This window comes from Sus scrofa, chromosome 12, assembly GCF_054392235.1.
Source record: "Sus scrofa isolate SSC_HxYL_T2T_F1_AM1 chromosome 12, Sscrofa_HxYL_maternal_Yorkshire_Landrace_v2.0, whole genome shotgun sequence".
NCBI classification, from domain to species: Eukaryota; Metazoa; Chordata; class Mammalia; order Artiodactyla; family Suidae; genus Sus; species Sus scrofa.
This window is the reverse complement of record NC_139394.1, coordinates 15148878-15163533: the sequence shown is the minus strand read 5'-3', so window position 1 is coordinate 15163533 and position 14656 is coordinate 15148878. Positions and strand designations below refer to the sequence as shown.

General features: G+C 53.3%; 1 protein-coding gene across 1 annotated transcript; it reads right to left on the bottom strand.

Moving 5' to 3' along the window:
- Positions 1–43: 43 nt before the first annotated feature.
- SMARCD2 (SWI/SNF related, matrix associated, actin dependent regulator of chromatin, subfamily d, member 2) lies at positions 44–10018 on the bottom strand. Its single transcript, NM_001244252.1, has 13 exons — positions 9727–10018; positions 4969–5153; positions 4734–4776; positions 4452–4574; positions 3197–3352; positions 2683–2778; positions 2453–2554; positions 2180–2341; positions 1945–2042; positions 1648–1783; positions 1357–1479; positions 1119–1220; positions 44–999 (listed from the first exon to the last, which is right to left on the bottom strand). Exons 1-13 carry the CDS (start codon positions 9940–9942, stop codon positions 946–948), a joined length of 1596 nt encoding a protein of 531 aa, NP_001231181.1. The 5' UTR covers positions 9943–10018; the 3' UTR covers positions 44–945.
- Positions 10019–14656: the final 4638 nt, after the last annotated feature.

The following is a 14656-nucleotide window of genomic DNA, read 5'->3' as shown; positions in this document are numbered from 1 at the left end:
CTTGAGTCTGTTAATAAGTGGCTACACTGTTCAAACACTGGGTCTGGGTACCACCAATAAACAAAAGATTTATTTGGAAATTTCCAAACCTGCCAGAAGTGGCACTTGCCAAGCCCTAGGCCCACCCACCCTCCTTACCGAGCTCCAAAGGGCAACAGCAGTCCTGCCCACTGCTCCTCTTCTCACCCTGCCCTCCAGCAAGCCCGCACACCCACACCTCAGGCCGTGCCCGAGAATAGAGTGCACCCTTCCTCTAAGAGGTGCTCCCCCCAAGCCCAAGAGCCGGGGCGGCGGCCCTCTGGCATCCCAGGAGATGATGGCGGCTGGAGCCGCTTGCATAGATCAAGGAAAGAAAAGAAGGAAGGAGGCACCAAGTAGGGCTCCCTGAAAAACCCCAGCTTACCCCTGTATAAAAAGTGGCTCCCGCATAGAAAAACCTGCTCCACAAATAGTGCAAATACCCAAAGGAAAGGAAAAAGCCAGCAGCAAGGCTGGGCTGGTAGGAATGGCAAAGAACTTTGGTTTGGAAAGGCTAGGAAGAGTGTGAGCTGTGCCCCTCTTCCTCGCCCAGCTCCCCAGAGCCAGCTCCGACACTCGCCCTCAGGGGGTCTGTAAACAAGCAAAGCCAGAGTGGCCTTTGGTTCTGAAAGGTCTCCTTACAATGTCAAAGCACAGCCTCCAGGTCCTACTCGGGCCTGCCTGCAGGGGGCAGAGAAGGCCTCCTGTGAACCCAATTAAAGCCAACGTGTAAAATAATAAGGCTTTGGGGACCAAGCAACAAGGAATCCTATCACTACATTTTGAAACGAAAGCTGGGAGCAGAGAGTGTCAGGAGACACCTCTCACCCCCTCCTTATCCTAAGTGTCGGCACTCCAGAGGGTGGTCCCCTTCCAGGCCGAGGAGGGGGTGGCTCCAGGGCTGGGAAGAAAGGGATCCCTGAGCAGTTAGGTCAGGCGGATTCCCAGCACCTGTTCCAGTTCCTGCCTTCGCTGCTGCACCTGGAGGGGGAGAGAGCTGCGCTCAGACCTGTCCGCCTGTGCATGTGACCGCACCCCTCCCCTCCCGAGTGCGGCCAGCTCAAGACTGCAGGCGGGCAGGTGGGCAGAGGCGGCCTCACCTTGGCAAAGATGTGCCTCCCCACTGCTTCCTGGGCCCAGGGCTGGTGGTAGAAGGCAGCTCGTCTCTCCTCCTCAGGATTCCCAATCACATCAGTGATGATCTGCAAAGAGCCGGGAGGAAAGCCGGATGTGATTCCCACCCCTTAGCCAGTCTGCCCCCGGAACGGAAAGAAGAGTGATGGGGGCAAAACCACCCAGCGCTTAACATGGGCTCAAGCTCAGGAGAGAAGAGCACACCTTGAGGTCCCGGCGCTGGGAACGGAGCCATTCCTGGATGAAGTCCTGGGGGTCAGTGCTAAAGCTGAGCATGAAATCCCTCTGGGTCTTCAGCTGGTTGATGGACTCGATGGTCTCGTGGATCTGGGAAAAGGAGTCCATGGGTCAGACTGGCTCCCACCCCTACAGGGTCTGGTCCCAAGCCTCACCCCAAAGGACTCAGATCCTGCCCCAAGGTGCTACATGTCTAGATAGAGCCTGCCCACCTCTATCTTGGGCCCCAGAGCAGGCTGGGGAGGTAGGAGGGCCCACCTTGACATCAAGAGAGGCAATCTCCTGCTGATTGGTGGTAGAGGCCAGAAAATTGCTCATCTGGGCCTTGAGCGGGTCATCCACCTCCACGTCAATGTCATAACAGGCGGTCTTCTTCTGGTCGTTCGGGTCCACGCTGAGGACAGCGCACAGGAGCCAGGGTGAGCACACCGCTGTCGCCATCCCACCCACCTGGGCCACGCTGCTAGGAACCAAACCTGCTGCTTCTCTCTGGTTTTACATCAAGCCAAACATAAGCTGTTCTTAGAGGAGCCTTCCTCCCCGTCTCCCGTTTACCTAATGACATGATTGATGACAATGGGGTCTGGATGCTGCAGCAGCCCAGCCAGCTTCATGGGAATCTCAGAGAAACGGAGTCGGCCACAACTGAAGATCTGGAAAGAACACCCGAGGGTTGGGACAGGGGAAGTGGACCATCCTAGGATCCGTGTGAAGAATGTGGCCAAGAACTAGCCCAGGGGGTGGTGGGGGGAGGCTCTGGAGCAGCACGCAAGGCAGGGGCCCAGCTAACCTGGCGGAAGTAGCGGTTGCAGTTGATGTACTCGCGCTCGTGGCCGTCCTGCAGCTGATTGTGTTTGATATAGAGCCACAGGGCCTGCATGATGGCAGCCCTCGTCTGTGTGTGCACCCCCAGCAGCCTCGCCAGTCGGGGGTCCAACTTGTACTGGGGAGGCTGGGGATGGACAGAGGGGTTCTTAGGAAAAATCAAAGTGGAAGAACAGGGCAGGGACAGGGTTTATGATAAGAACATGCCCCCACCCCCCCAGATGAGGGGCACTGTCACCTGATGATCCAGCATGAGCAGGAGGGTGCACTTGACATTGAGGTCTCCAGGCCGTTTCACTTGGAAGCCATCTGTCTCCTGGGTGGTGGGCATCCGGTGCCACTGGCATGAGGAGGGGAGCAGAGCTCATCAGCAAGGGGGTGGGCATGACCCTATACACAACTGGCCCTACACGGGGACCAAGACCATTTCTCTGCCCACCTGGCACGTCACCCCAGGCCCACTCTCACCTCCACTAGGTGGTTGTCAGGCCCGTACAGTTCCTTGTCCAGCTCAATGACAAGGCTCTTAAAGAATGAAGAAAACTTCCTCTTCTGTTTGCTAGGCTGGGGATGCAAAGGGGTGTGAGATGGGGGTGCTGCTGGGCGCTCGAGCCTAAGCTATACTAGGCCCCAAAGAGGAATGCTGTCTTGGCCCTGAAGCTCGGGGACCCGAGGGCTCTTGGGCCCTGAGGGAAGAGGAGAAAATGAGAGACTGGGGACAGGAAAAGGGCTCTATGCAGCCCCACTGGCAGCCAATAAAGCACGACAAATTAGAAAGGGGTACCCCTTCCGCAGGACACTTCACTGCCATCTGCAGGAAAACTATTGTCACAACCATACAAATCTGCCACCTCTCACTGACTTGGAGCTGTGCAAAGCTGCTCTCCCTCAGGCAGGACATCCCCAGGAGCGCCCAAGTGTCAGCCCAAGAATGAAACCCACACAGGCCACCTCCCCTCCAGCACCTCTCCCCCCAACTCACATCATCCAGCAGTTTTCCCTCTACTCGGAGTTCCCAGGAAGCCACCTTGTCCCCTGCTGGGGTCCCCCCAGGAGTCCCTGCGCTTCCTGCACTGTCACCTTCTGCCTTGCTGGGACTGAACGTATTGGAAATATAGATCCGCAGCTTTCGTTTTTGCTAAAGAGAGAAAGACAACCGGTTAGCTAGAGGGGGCCCAGCATGTGGGAAAACACTGCCACCCAGTCTTCCCTCTGGACTCGTTCAACATCAGTGCAGAGCAGTGACGCTGGGCCAGGCCCCTGTTAGGCAGTGAGAATTGGGAGTAGGGAGTCCCAGGCCTGGCCTTCAAGGAACTCAGTTTTGTAAGATAGACAGATGCACTGCCAAAAAGCCAACAATTCCAACACAGGTGGTTCAGTAGAGTGACAGAGGTTCAGGCAAATCAGAAGCCTCTGGCTGGCTCCTTTTTTTTTTTTTTTTTTTGGCCTGCACCCACTGCCTGTGGAAGCTCTCAAGCCAGGGGTTGAATCTGAGCCATAGGTGCAACCTAGGCTACAGCTGTGGCAACATCGGATCCTTAACCCATGGCACCAGACCAGGAACTCACTCTGGCTCATATTTTTAACGAAACTCAAACACCCTTCGCGGCCCCAGAATATCATCTCCTGGAAAGCCTTCTACATTGAAGGGACTGTTACAGATTATTTATTAAAAAAAAAAAAAAAAAGAAAAAAGAAAAAAAAGCTGCTCTGGGAAGAAGGTAAGAACCATCTTTATCTACCCTGTAGTTCTGCCTTTGAGATCTTTTTTTTTTTTTTCCAGCTGCCCCTGGGGTGTACAAAAGTTCCTGGGCCTGGGATCAAACCCTCACCACAGGAGTGACCCAAGCCACAGCAGTGACACTGCTGGATCCTCAACCCACTGCACCACCAGGAAGTCCTGCCTTTGAAGCTTCTGACCATCATCTACAGTATGTACGTTTTAATGCCTGATCCAGGATATGCACACACGTGTATAAATGTCAGAAACCAAAACATCATAAAATAATTCCTCTACTCTGTGAGGAATTACTGTAATTCCTACTCTTTGGCTTTTCATTAAAAACATGCTGGCCCCCACGTGATGTTGAGTTCGTGCTCCGTGAGCTGGACCCTGCAGAATGAAAAACCCTGCACCAGCCTGCGGCAGACCCTCACTTGGCCCCTGGCAAACACGTCGGGAGAGGAGGGGCAGAGAAGCTGGGCAAGGCCCAGGAGTGGTCCAGGGCTGCACACACCGTCAGAGGCTTTTTGATGGCCTCCTGGATCTCCATCCGCTTTCGAGCAATGGTCTGGTCCAGCTTCCGCTCAAAAGCCAAGAGATCCATGTACGCCTGAGACTCTGGGACAAGCTCCCGAATCTGGAGGAAGGAGGGAGAAGGGATTCATCGGCTTGTCTCAGGTGCGGCTCCGGCTCCTTCCTCCTTTCCTCCCCCACCCCAGGGCTGGGGGAGACTGACTCCAGCCCCAGCCAACCAGCCCTTGGACGGGCCTCCTAGGCCCCCTTCCAACAAACTCACTCGCTGAGGTAGAACTTTATCTGCCATCTTCCTCCTCTTTAACCTGGAGGACAGAAACCCACTTAAGAGGTCAGTGGTCCAGAGGACCTCCCCCCCATCTACCTCTCCAGCCCCCAGGACCTTCTCCCAAGAGAACCGGGCGTCTTCCTCAGTCATCCCAGCTCTTAGGACTGAAGGAAACCCTGTTACCACCAGGCCGATTCTAGGTGGGGTGGGAGAAACAGGATGGTCTTACCCCCGGCGCTGGGCAGGCATCGGGGGCTGGGCCTGGGGCACAAGCAGGCGTTTTCGGAATGGATCCATCATGGTGGGTGGCATGCCAGGTCGAAGTGGAGCAGCTGTACCAAATGGGGAACCAGCAGGGGGTCCCACCTGCAAGCCAGCCATGGGCATCCGGCTCCCAGGTGACATGCCAGGCCGCTGGAGGAAGTGAGCCAGTGGGGGTGCATAGGTCAGCAGCGGGGCCCTTCGGGGCCCATAACCCATTCCCTCCATCCCTCTGCCCAGCCAGGCCCAGCCCTGAGCAGCTCACGGCAGAGCCCGGGCAGGAGTGCCAGGAACAAAGGGGAGCAGACGCCCGAGAGCAGAAGTGTAAACCACACCTGCCCCACCCCTTTCAACCGCCCTGGCAGCGGTGCCAGCGAATGAGGCCTGCAGAGCCCAGCAGGTGGGAGGAGAATCCTGCCTGCAGAGAGAAGAAGGGCCTGGGGACCTTTTCAGGGCCCATCACCACCTTCTAACCACCTTGCAGTCCTGGCACACACTGCCCTGCTCCCTGGAACCAGCCAGCTTCAAGGCACTCCTACAACTCTGATGGTCCCACCAAACACTCCCATCCTTCTCCTTCTCCCAGCATAAGGGAGAAGCCTGGGGGCAGTGTCCCTGCCAGGTGGTGGGAGTAATGTGATAAGAGCAGGCTGATGGGGCGCAGCCCCAGCACCCAGTCTGGTCATGTGATTGAGGGGAGAAAGGCAGTCCAACTGGCTGGCAGGCCCACCAGGCCATGGCACCCCAGGTGAGCAAACTGCAACAGGATGGCCTGGAACGTGTCCCAAGTGGGGGAGTGGCCTCAGGCAGAGTACGGAGACCATCTGGTCGCCATATGGCCCCTACTCACATCTCAAAACTGGACCCTTCTCTTACCTCCCTGCTTCCCGGCCCCCAACCCCTACGCCAGAACATCCCAAAGGGGACGCTGTGGCTCCTGAGCAGCCTGTGGGAGACAGAGCAGCTGGCACCTGCACTCTGCCCGTGGTCCACGCACCACCTGGCAACTGGGGCTGGCTCGGGCTCAGCGTAGCCCTGGCAATCCCAAGCTGGAGAATGGAGATGAGATTATCCCGGGATGCAGGCATCAAAGCCTCAGGGTCACCAGAGGAAACTGGGTGAGAGGTGGCTTCTTTAGAGGCCTGCAGAAGGACTCCCCACCGAGGGCCAGCTCCCCAACACCTCCGTGGAGCCCATGTGGGAGTAACTCCCGCCCCCTTCGTCATGGCTGCTCCTGCAAGGCCTGTTTGGCAGCTCTGCCTCGCGCACACACTGTCCCTGGCAGCTTCGCAGGGCTGGCCCCAGGGCCCAGATTATGCAACCAGCACAACCAGCCAACCAAGCCAGGCTGGGTGGGACTCGCACCAAATCAAAAGACCCTCACCCCGACCCCAACATCACGGAGACGAGATTCCCACTTCTCTTCATTTAGCACTCGGCCCATGTTCTCACCAAGGAGGGTCAGATTCTTGAGCAGATGCAGAGATTGAGAGAAACATGATTGAAAGATACGGGGAAGGGGGAAGGAGTGCTAGGAGGAGGGAGTTACACGTGGGGGGCTCTGGGACCTGGAGTCCCGCCACAAGGTTCCCTTCATCAGGAAGAGATTCACCTGAGCTCACGAGAGGCAAAAGACAGCCTGTTTCTCTGCCTTAATGAGCCACAGCTAGAGATGACAGAAAAAAACTCAGGGAGCCACAGCTGTAAGCCCAGCCCCAAGCACCCTAGACGTGAATTTCCCCCCAGCGCCTGAGCTGAAGGGGAAGAACAACCAAAGCGGCAGACCTGCAGGGAGAAGGCTAAGGCCTCCTTGCCAGGGCATCCGCACAACCTCCTCAGCGACAACCACCCCAGGCGGGTGCTCCTGGAACAGGAAGTCCTCAAACCGGGTGGCACAGGCAGGGCCTGAAAGAGGCCTCTCCCAGATGCTGCTCCAGATCCCAGGTGCAGAGCCCCCAGCTCGCGCCGGGCCCCAGGCTTCTCCCGAGGGGGAAGGGGCCCAGGGAAAAGCTGCTTACAGTTCACGAAGTCCCAGCTCGGCCTTGCCAAGCTCCATACCTGGGCTCAGAAGCACCAGTAACTCCTCTTCTAAAAAACGACGCAAGAGTTAAAAAAAAGAGAGAGAGAGAGAGAAAGAGAAAAAGAACACAGCCCTGAGCTCAGCGCCCTGAGCTTCCGAAGTAAGCAGCCCAGAAGCGGCCCAGCAGCGGTCCATGCCTTCAACAGGACTCTACCTCCACCATCTGGGACAGCAGGGGAGAGAGGCCAGCCCGATGTTGCTGCCTCCAGAGAGCATGCTCTGCCAGGGCTCAGAGCCTGTGGCCCTGGTGCTCCTGGTGGCTGGGCCTAAGGACCAAGGAGAAGAGAACATACCCCCACATACGTAGAAAATACTCTGAACTCTCTGGTGTGAACCCAGCAATCTGTGTTCTTGGGGGGGTTTGTTTTTCCCATTTTTTGTTTTCTTCAAGTTCCTTAGTAGACTGTGATCCACAGCTGGAAACACTGCGTGCAAGGAGCTGGGTCATCATTTCCCTTCTATCAACAAGATTGCCTATTTGCCCGCCGTGAGCTTGAGCGCCTTGCTCCCTGACTCACCTCGTGAGCCCCAACAGAGAGGTGCCCATTGCTCCTGAGATCTCAAGTCTCTTCTCCTGGAAGTCACATAAAGAACTTGAAAAGAGGCCAAGTAGGATCCTCTCTGCACTCAAGATGAGCTGCCTCCTCCTTCCCCCCATCTACCTTTACTGCCCCTCTGGTCCCTGGAAGAGAAGCAGGAGATGGGGAGAAGCCCACACAAGCAGAGGCTCAGTGCCTTCCTCAAGGTCTTGCTCCTGGTAGCCTGGGCTACCCAGCCAGCCAGCTCAGCCCTGCCACTTGCCCGAGGCCACCTGCTCAGGGGTTTTCCCCAGGCCACATTCCCCATGGGCTGCAGGTTGAGGAAAAGTGGAGGGGCTCCTATCTGCCCTTTAGATCCCTCCCAGGCCAACAGCCCAAAGGGAGGCACCTCAGCTAACTGGCCCAAGGGCCAGAATGACAGATGCAGGGACCCCTCCGTGACACCTTGGGCCAAGGGGGAGAGCAAGATGGGAAAGATGAATCCCAGCTGGAGCCGCTGGGACCAGGTCTGTCTCTATCAATACCCAGGCCCTAGGTTTTCTTTAGAGGGTGGAGGGAGAATGAGAAGTTAGAGGGAAAAATCACTGTCCCCAGTTAAGCATCTCTTTACAAAGTGAAGGCCCAGGGGTCCTGGGAGGATGTGTACCCTACTCTATGAGGATCCATTTGGGGGACCTCTACTGGAGACACGAGAATCTCCTAGCTTCCCTGAGAGATTAGCAAGAAGCCAGTGTCAAGTGCTGGGATACATGGATTGGGATACAGATGGCGTTGTGAGAACCTAAAAGGCTAATTAAAAGTGGGGATGGAGTTCCCGTTGTGGTGCACTGGAAGCGAATCCGAGTAGGAACCATGAGGTTGCAGGTTCAATCCCTGGCCTCACTCAGTGGGTTAAGGATCTGGCATTGCCATGAGTTGTGGTGTAGGTGGCAGACATGGTTCGGATCTGGCGTTGCTGCGGCTCTGATGTAGGCTGGCAGCTGCAGCTCTGCTTCGACCCCTAGCCTGGGAACCTCCATATGCCGCGGGTGCAGGCCTAAAAAGACAAAAGACAAAAAAAAAAAAAAGTGGACAGAGGGTAGGAAAAGAATGGGCACAATTCCTAAGCATTCTGGGGCAACCAGAAACAATGAACTTGGGGGCTGGTAAGCCCCAACCCCAGGGTCAGGCTGAGTTCCTCACACACTGACCCCAAGAATGGAGTCTCTGCATCTCCATGGCCTTTGAAGCTGCAACCCAAGAAGCCCTCTGCAAAGCCAAGCACCAAAGAGGTAAGGACAGAACCCTTTGAAGCAACTCTCACAGGCTCCTCCAGCCCCAGACCAGCAAGGCTCACTGGAGCCTCTATGCTCCCCCAGACTAATCAACTCCTGGACACTGTGACACCAGGCAGAAAGCCAAAGAGAGTCTGTCCAGAATGGGCTGGGTTTCCCTCCTTTCTCAGGCCTAGCCACCACCCTCTCTGGTCTAACCCAGAGTCACCCCTGTGTGAAGGCCCCTGCGCATGACCCAGGAGTAGACTCCCCCTGCACAGGCTGGAATCGCTGGTCCTATCCTCCACCTCCTGTCGGTGGGAAGCCAGGCCCTTCTTCCTCCTCAGCAGCTGGGAGCCATCTCAGACACGCTAAAACTCTGCCAGTTCCCAACTAGAGAAAAAAGAGCAGCCTTGGAGTAGGACCAAGACCAATGTAGGGTAACCCTGGTTTCTCAGTGAGGGCCCTTTTCCAAAACTTTCTCATCACTTCCCAGGACCCCATTGCGGAGAATCTACACTAGACTTCTCAAGCCACCCGCCTACAATTCACTAGCTCCAACAACTCCTCCATCTCTCAGTTACTCAGAACCCCTGTTCCAAGACCTCACACCCTCCCAACAGCTTCAAACCCTTCACCCGAGAGTCGCTCTTACCTTCTCCCCTAACTCCTCCGCAACCACCTAGCCGAGCCCCAGAGTCCCTGGCTTTGCCCCGCACAGTGCCCCGTGAACTCCGCATGCAGAGCCCCTGTGCCCTCTGTCAGGAAGGCTGCTCCAGGACCCTCACTCGAGGCCTCTTTCGCCCCCTACCCGAGTGTGCTCGCGGCGCCGCCCGCCCCTCAGCCCTCCTCACCTGGTACTGTGCTGCGGGGCCCGCGGGGCCCATGGGGCGGAAGGCGGCGGCCCCCGGGCCCCCCACGCCTCCAGCCGGCCCCGGCCCCCTTAGCGCCGGTCCGGGCAGCATGCCGGGTCCCGCTGGCGGAGGCGGTGCTCCCAGGGCCGCGGCAACCGCGCCGCCGCCAGGGCTCAGCGGGGGCAACGGGAACCCGCCCGCGCCACGGCCCGACATCGCTCCGTCCCGTCCCGCGGTGTCTCAATCCGGGCTCCGGGCTCCGCGCTGAGTTCGCTCCGCGCTCCGCGGTCCGGGACTTTCCGATCTAAATTCCGGGTTCTGGGGTTTGTTGATCCGGGTTCCGGGATTTCCTAATCCAAGTTCGCGAGTTCCTCACAAACCCAGTTTGGGGCCGGGCCGGTCTTGATTCCGGTCCTGCCCGGGAAATTCCGGATCCGGGATCCGCTACGGGCCCGCTAGCCTTCGCCGGTCTCTGGAGGTTTCAACGCCAGCGTCCAGTTACCCAGAAGCTGCAGTTAACTCCCTCCCCCGCCTAACCCAGCCCAGCGCTAGGCCCCGCCTATACCCAGCTGGCCAATGCGAGGATGCCCCCTCAAATACCGCCCTCGCGAGACCCGCCCCCCTACAGGCACCGCCTCTAACCGCCGGTCCCCGGAGCCCCGCCCATACCCTTGGGCCGGCCCTCCACTGGAGGGGAGGGGGCGGAAGCAACTCAAGAAATGCAGAAGGTCAGAGGTCGAAGGTCACTAGCACTACTGTAGTAAACGGGTAGTTGCTGCTCTCTTCCCCCCTTGCGGCTGGTTCGCCGAGGTACCCAGCCTCGGTCCCTGAAAATAGTTGTCAGAGCTCCTTTCTACGTTTTAACATTACAGACAACTTAAAGCTGCTTTCTGCGGCAGAACAGCCGCCAGCGTGACTCTAAAAGCCCATCCTAGTGGCTCAGAGCTGTCAAGAGACTTGGCTGCTCCAGACCCTATGCAGCTGTGCGAAGAGTGGACTTGGCCAAGCGCCAAGTTTTTATCGCATATTTCGAACGTGCCTCTGCCTCACTTTAAGGAATTCTAATACTTTACTCCAGAGGAAATGTTTCTAGGAGAAGGAAGTTTGCATTATGAGAAACCCCTAAGTTAAATAAGGTCTTTCTCCAGGATTTAAAGCACTATTCAAAAACTTAATACCTTTTCGGAAATCAGATCTGTGTTAGCAGGTATGCAAAATAAAGCTGCTTCAGCTGTGCCAGGGAGCCCCTCTGACATTCTGGGATTTTTTTTCCCCATGATACAGACCAGTGCTTCTTTAAGGAGCATAAGAAACATCTGAGGCTTTTGTTAAAAATGCAGATTAAGTTTCAGTAGGCCTGGGTTCTAGGGTAGGCTCAAGATTCTGCATTCCTAACAAGCTCCTGAGCAATGCTGTTGTTACTCAGACTACACTTTTTAAGTATCCAAGATAGACTTTTTTACCATACAAATCCTCTCCTTTGTTTTCATCCCCAACCAAGACTTGCCCCACAGCGTTCCACATTTATAGAGCAACCATTTTTAGTCAGTTTTGCTCATCTGTACTTCCTGGTATCTTTCCTCCAGTGATAAACCCTGCTTTTGCTGCTGCTTTCCTGCCTCTTGGTCTTCTCAGGGATCCCTCTCCTCTTTCTCCCTAAAAGTGGGTTACCTGTCAGTCTGAGAAGACCACTAGAATTGTTCCAGTCATTGAACCAGGGCCCCTCTCTCCGGCTTGTAAAGTGGGTAAAGAATTCATGACAAAGCGTTTATGTCCATTTCAACCCTTTCAAGCTGCTAGAGCAACAGTAATTCCAGAGGAAGTAGGGGTAAATCCCCTGGGGAGCTATTTCAAAATATCCCTGCCAAACCACCCCTTCACTCACTCACACACACACACACACACACACACACACACACACACACACACAGCAATGGCTCCCAGTATTCTATTTTTAAAAAGATCCCCCAGGTCATTGTGATACAATCCTCCCTGTAGATCCATATTTCAACTCCCTGCTAGATCCTCTGTAGGTCATTTAAACCCATTTGTCCAAAATCACTATCTCATTGTCTTCCCTCCCAGTTTCTTCCCCTATGTCTATCTTGATTAAAGGCATAAGAAAGAGCCAACCCTGCCTTGCTGAGACATTCAAACTGGTCTTGTAGAACACTGAGAGCCACAGAAGACAGAGTGACCCAAAGAGATGCCCAGGGTTCCTGCAACTAAAAGCCAAAAGCCCAAAGCAAAAAAAAAAAAAAAAATTACAGAAAGCTTATTCTTGAAACTCTTCCTTCTCTTACTTTCCCTGAGTCTCAGTCATCAAGTTCTATTGGTTTTATCTCCTAAATCTCTCTTGGGTCCATCCTACCCATCTTAAGTCAGGTCCTCAGAATCTCTTCCATAACTCATCCAGTTGGTTTCTCTGCTAATAGGCCATTCTACCCCATCCTACCTGCCAATTTTATCCCAAGATGGCAAATCTGATCACATCACTCCATTTTCCAAAATTTGTGTGCTCTCCATCACCTTTTAGCAGACCCTTAACCTGCTGCACCACAGCGGGACCCCTTTATTTTCATAAAGCCTTTAAATTGTTAGGTGACTTCAGACAAATTAAATATTCCTTAAATATTGCCATAAAATAAAAATCCATTAATTAAAAGTTCCCAGAAATCTACAAAAGCATTCAAAACTAGTACATACAGTAGTAATTGCTGGCAACTTTATTAAGAAGTGTAAGAAATATCTTTTTTGAGAAATGGTATTAGAGGTCCTTCCCACTTAGCCTTTTTTCCTAATTTCTTTCTTTTTTGGCTGCCCCAAGGCATATAGCATTCCCAGGCCAGGGATCAGATCCAAGCCCCAGTTGCAACCTGTGAGACAATGCTGGATCCTTAACCCAGCGAGAGAGGCCAGGGATTGAACTCTCATCCTCATGGATACTAGTTGGGTTCTTAACCTTCTGAGCCACAATGGGAACTCCTTTTTCAGGTACTTTTGAACATCATTTTCTATTTTGTTCACATGCTTACATTTTTCCAGTTCCTCAATGACTTAGCAGCCTTAACTTTCATTTCTTCAATTAAAATTTTAAACTTCAATATCTTTAAGGCCGTTAATATAATTCCTTCTAATAAAAATAGCTGTATCATATAAAAATAGTTTTCTAAAAGTTCTGATAATTTTATAAATTTGTCACTTGTGAACTGAATTTTGGTAAATGAGCTTGCTCCAGCTGATCCATTTATGTGAATGATGCTTTCCTAGGGAAATGGAGAAGGTATTCCTTCAAATGGATAATCACCTTGGCCCAGGTAGTTCCTTGTGGGGGGACTGGGTTATAGAAACAGCAGGTTTAAACATGACAAAAAGCAGGAGAAACCCCAGCTCGAGAGCTATCCTCTTCTGAACCTGCATCGCTCATTCGACTTTTTTTTAAACTTGGTTTCTGGGCTCCCCAAATATGCTGCTTCCCTGATCCCTCAAAACTCTCTTTCTCCCTTACCTGCTCTTTAGTCCTGGGGCTGTCTATGCCTGACTCAGAGCAACTTGTTTATAGAGGCTAAATCACTAGTTAGGATCAGTATAGTCTTTATGTATATAGTTTCGGCATAGTCTTAACCAGAATTAGAAGAGTATATAAATAAAGGGTTAAACATCAGGAGTCAGTACTAAGTGAATCAACCTTGTTGGCCCATCAGAGTCAAGGTGAGGATAAGATCTGAGCTAGGGAGTAAACAAAGAAAAATCCAGGAATCCAGGTGGAAGGTCACTAGTCAATAAACCCAAGAGAGTGAGAGTATAAAGCTCAAGAAAGATTTGGGAGTCAAAGTTAACTGTTATGGTTAAGCTGGTTTTAACCTTCTGCCCAGATGCTTTAACTCCTGATTGGGACCAACTTGGAACAGAGTTCTGGGAAGGGGAAGCAGAGGTAATTTTTATCAGAGTTATTTCCTGAGCAGGCATTGTTTCTGCACTGTCCTGGAGTTCACACTGGAGGAGTGTGTGGATGGAGACAAGAGCCCCAAACAAAAGCCACAGCACAATATGATGAGTGCTCTTAGACCAGTTTAGATCTAGTGCTATGGAAGACAGAAAAGAGAACAACAAATTGACAATGGCAGTTGGAGGGTGGGGGATAAGAAATCATGGAAAAGTCCAGAAGCAGTGACATTTAGTTGACCTTGAAGAATAAACAGACTCTTGCATAGCAGAGAACTGGGGAAGAGCACTTATTCATTTAATAAATATGTATTGAGTACTTAACTTTGTGCCAGGTATAGTTCCAGGCAGTGGGGATGCAGTGGCAAACAAGACAAAGTCCCAGCCTTAAAGGAGCTTATATTCTAGTGACATCATAGGCAGAAGAACCACCGTGTGAAAGGCATGTTCAGGGAGGGGCAAGTTCAAATGTGGCTTGATGGCAGAATACATGAGATGTTGCTGGACAATAAAGCTAGAGAGGTAGGAGAACAGAGAATAAAGAGCCGATTATGCCATTTTTAGATAAGACTCTTTTGTAAGCCATAAATATTGTGTGGTGTGTGTGTGTGTGTGTGTGTGTCTTTTTAGGGCCACACCCACGGCATATGGTGGTTCCCAGGCTAGGAGTCTAATGAGAGCTGTAGTTGCTGGCTTACGCTTCAGCCACAGCAACGCCAGATCCAAGCTGTGTCTGCAACCTACACCACAGCTCACGACAACGCCAGATCCTGACTGGATGAGAGAGGCCAGGGATTGAACCCGCAACCTCATGGCTCCTAGTCGGATTCATTTCCACCGAGTCACGACGAGAACTCCGGCTTTTAAGACTTTAGAAACACTTTCTGCCAAAGAAAACTTGCAAGGTCACACAACCTTAAAAACAACAACAAGAAGAAAAAAAACCAATGAAATTAGAGCACCTGTGAGGGTTCCCCCTGGGGCT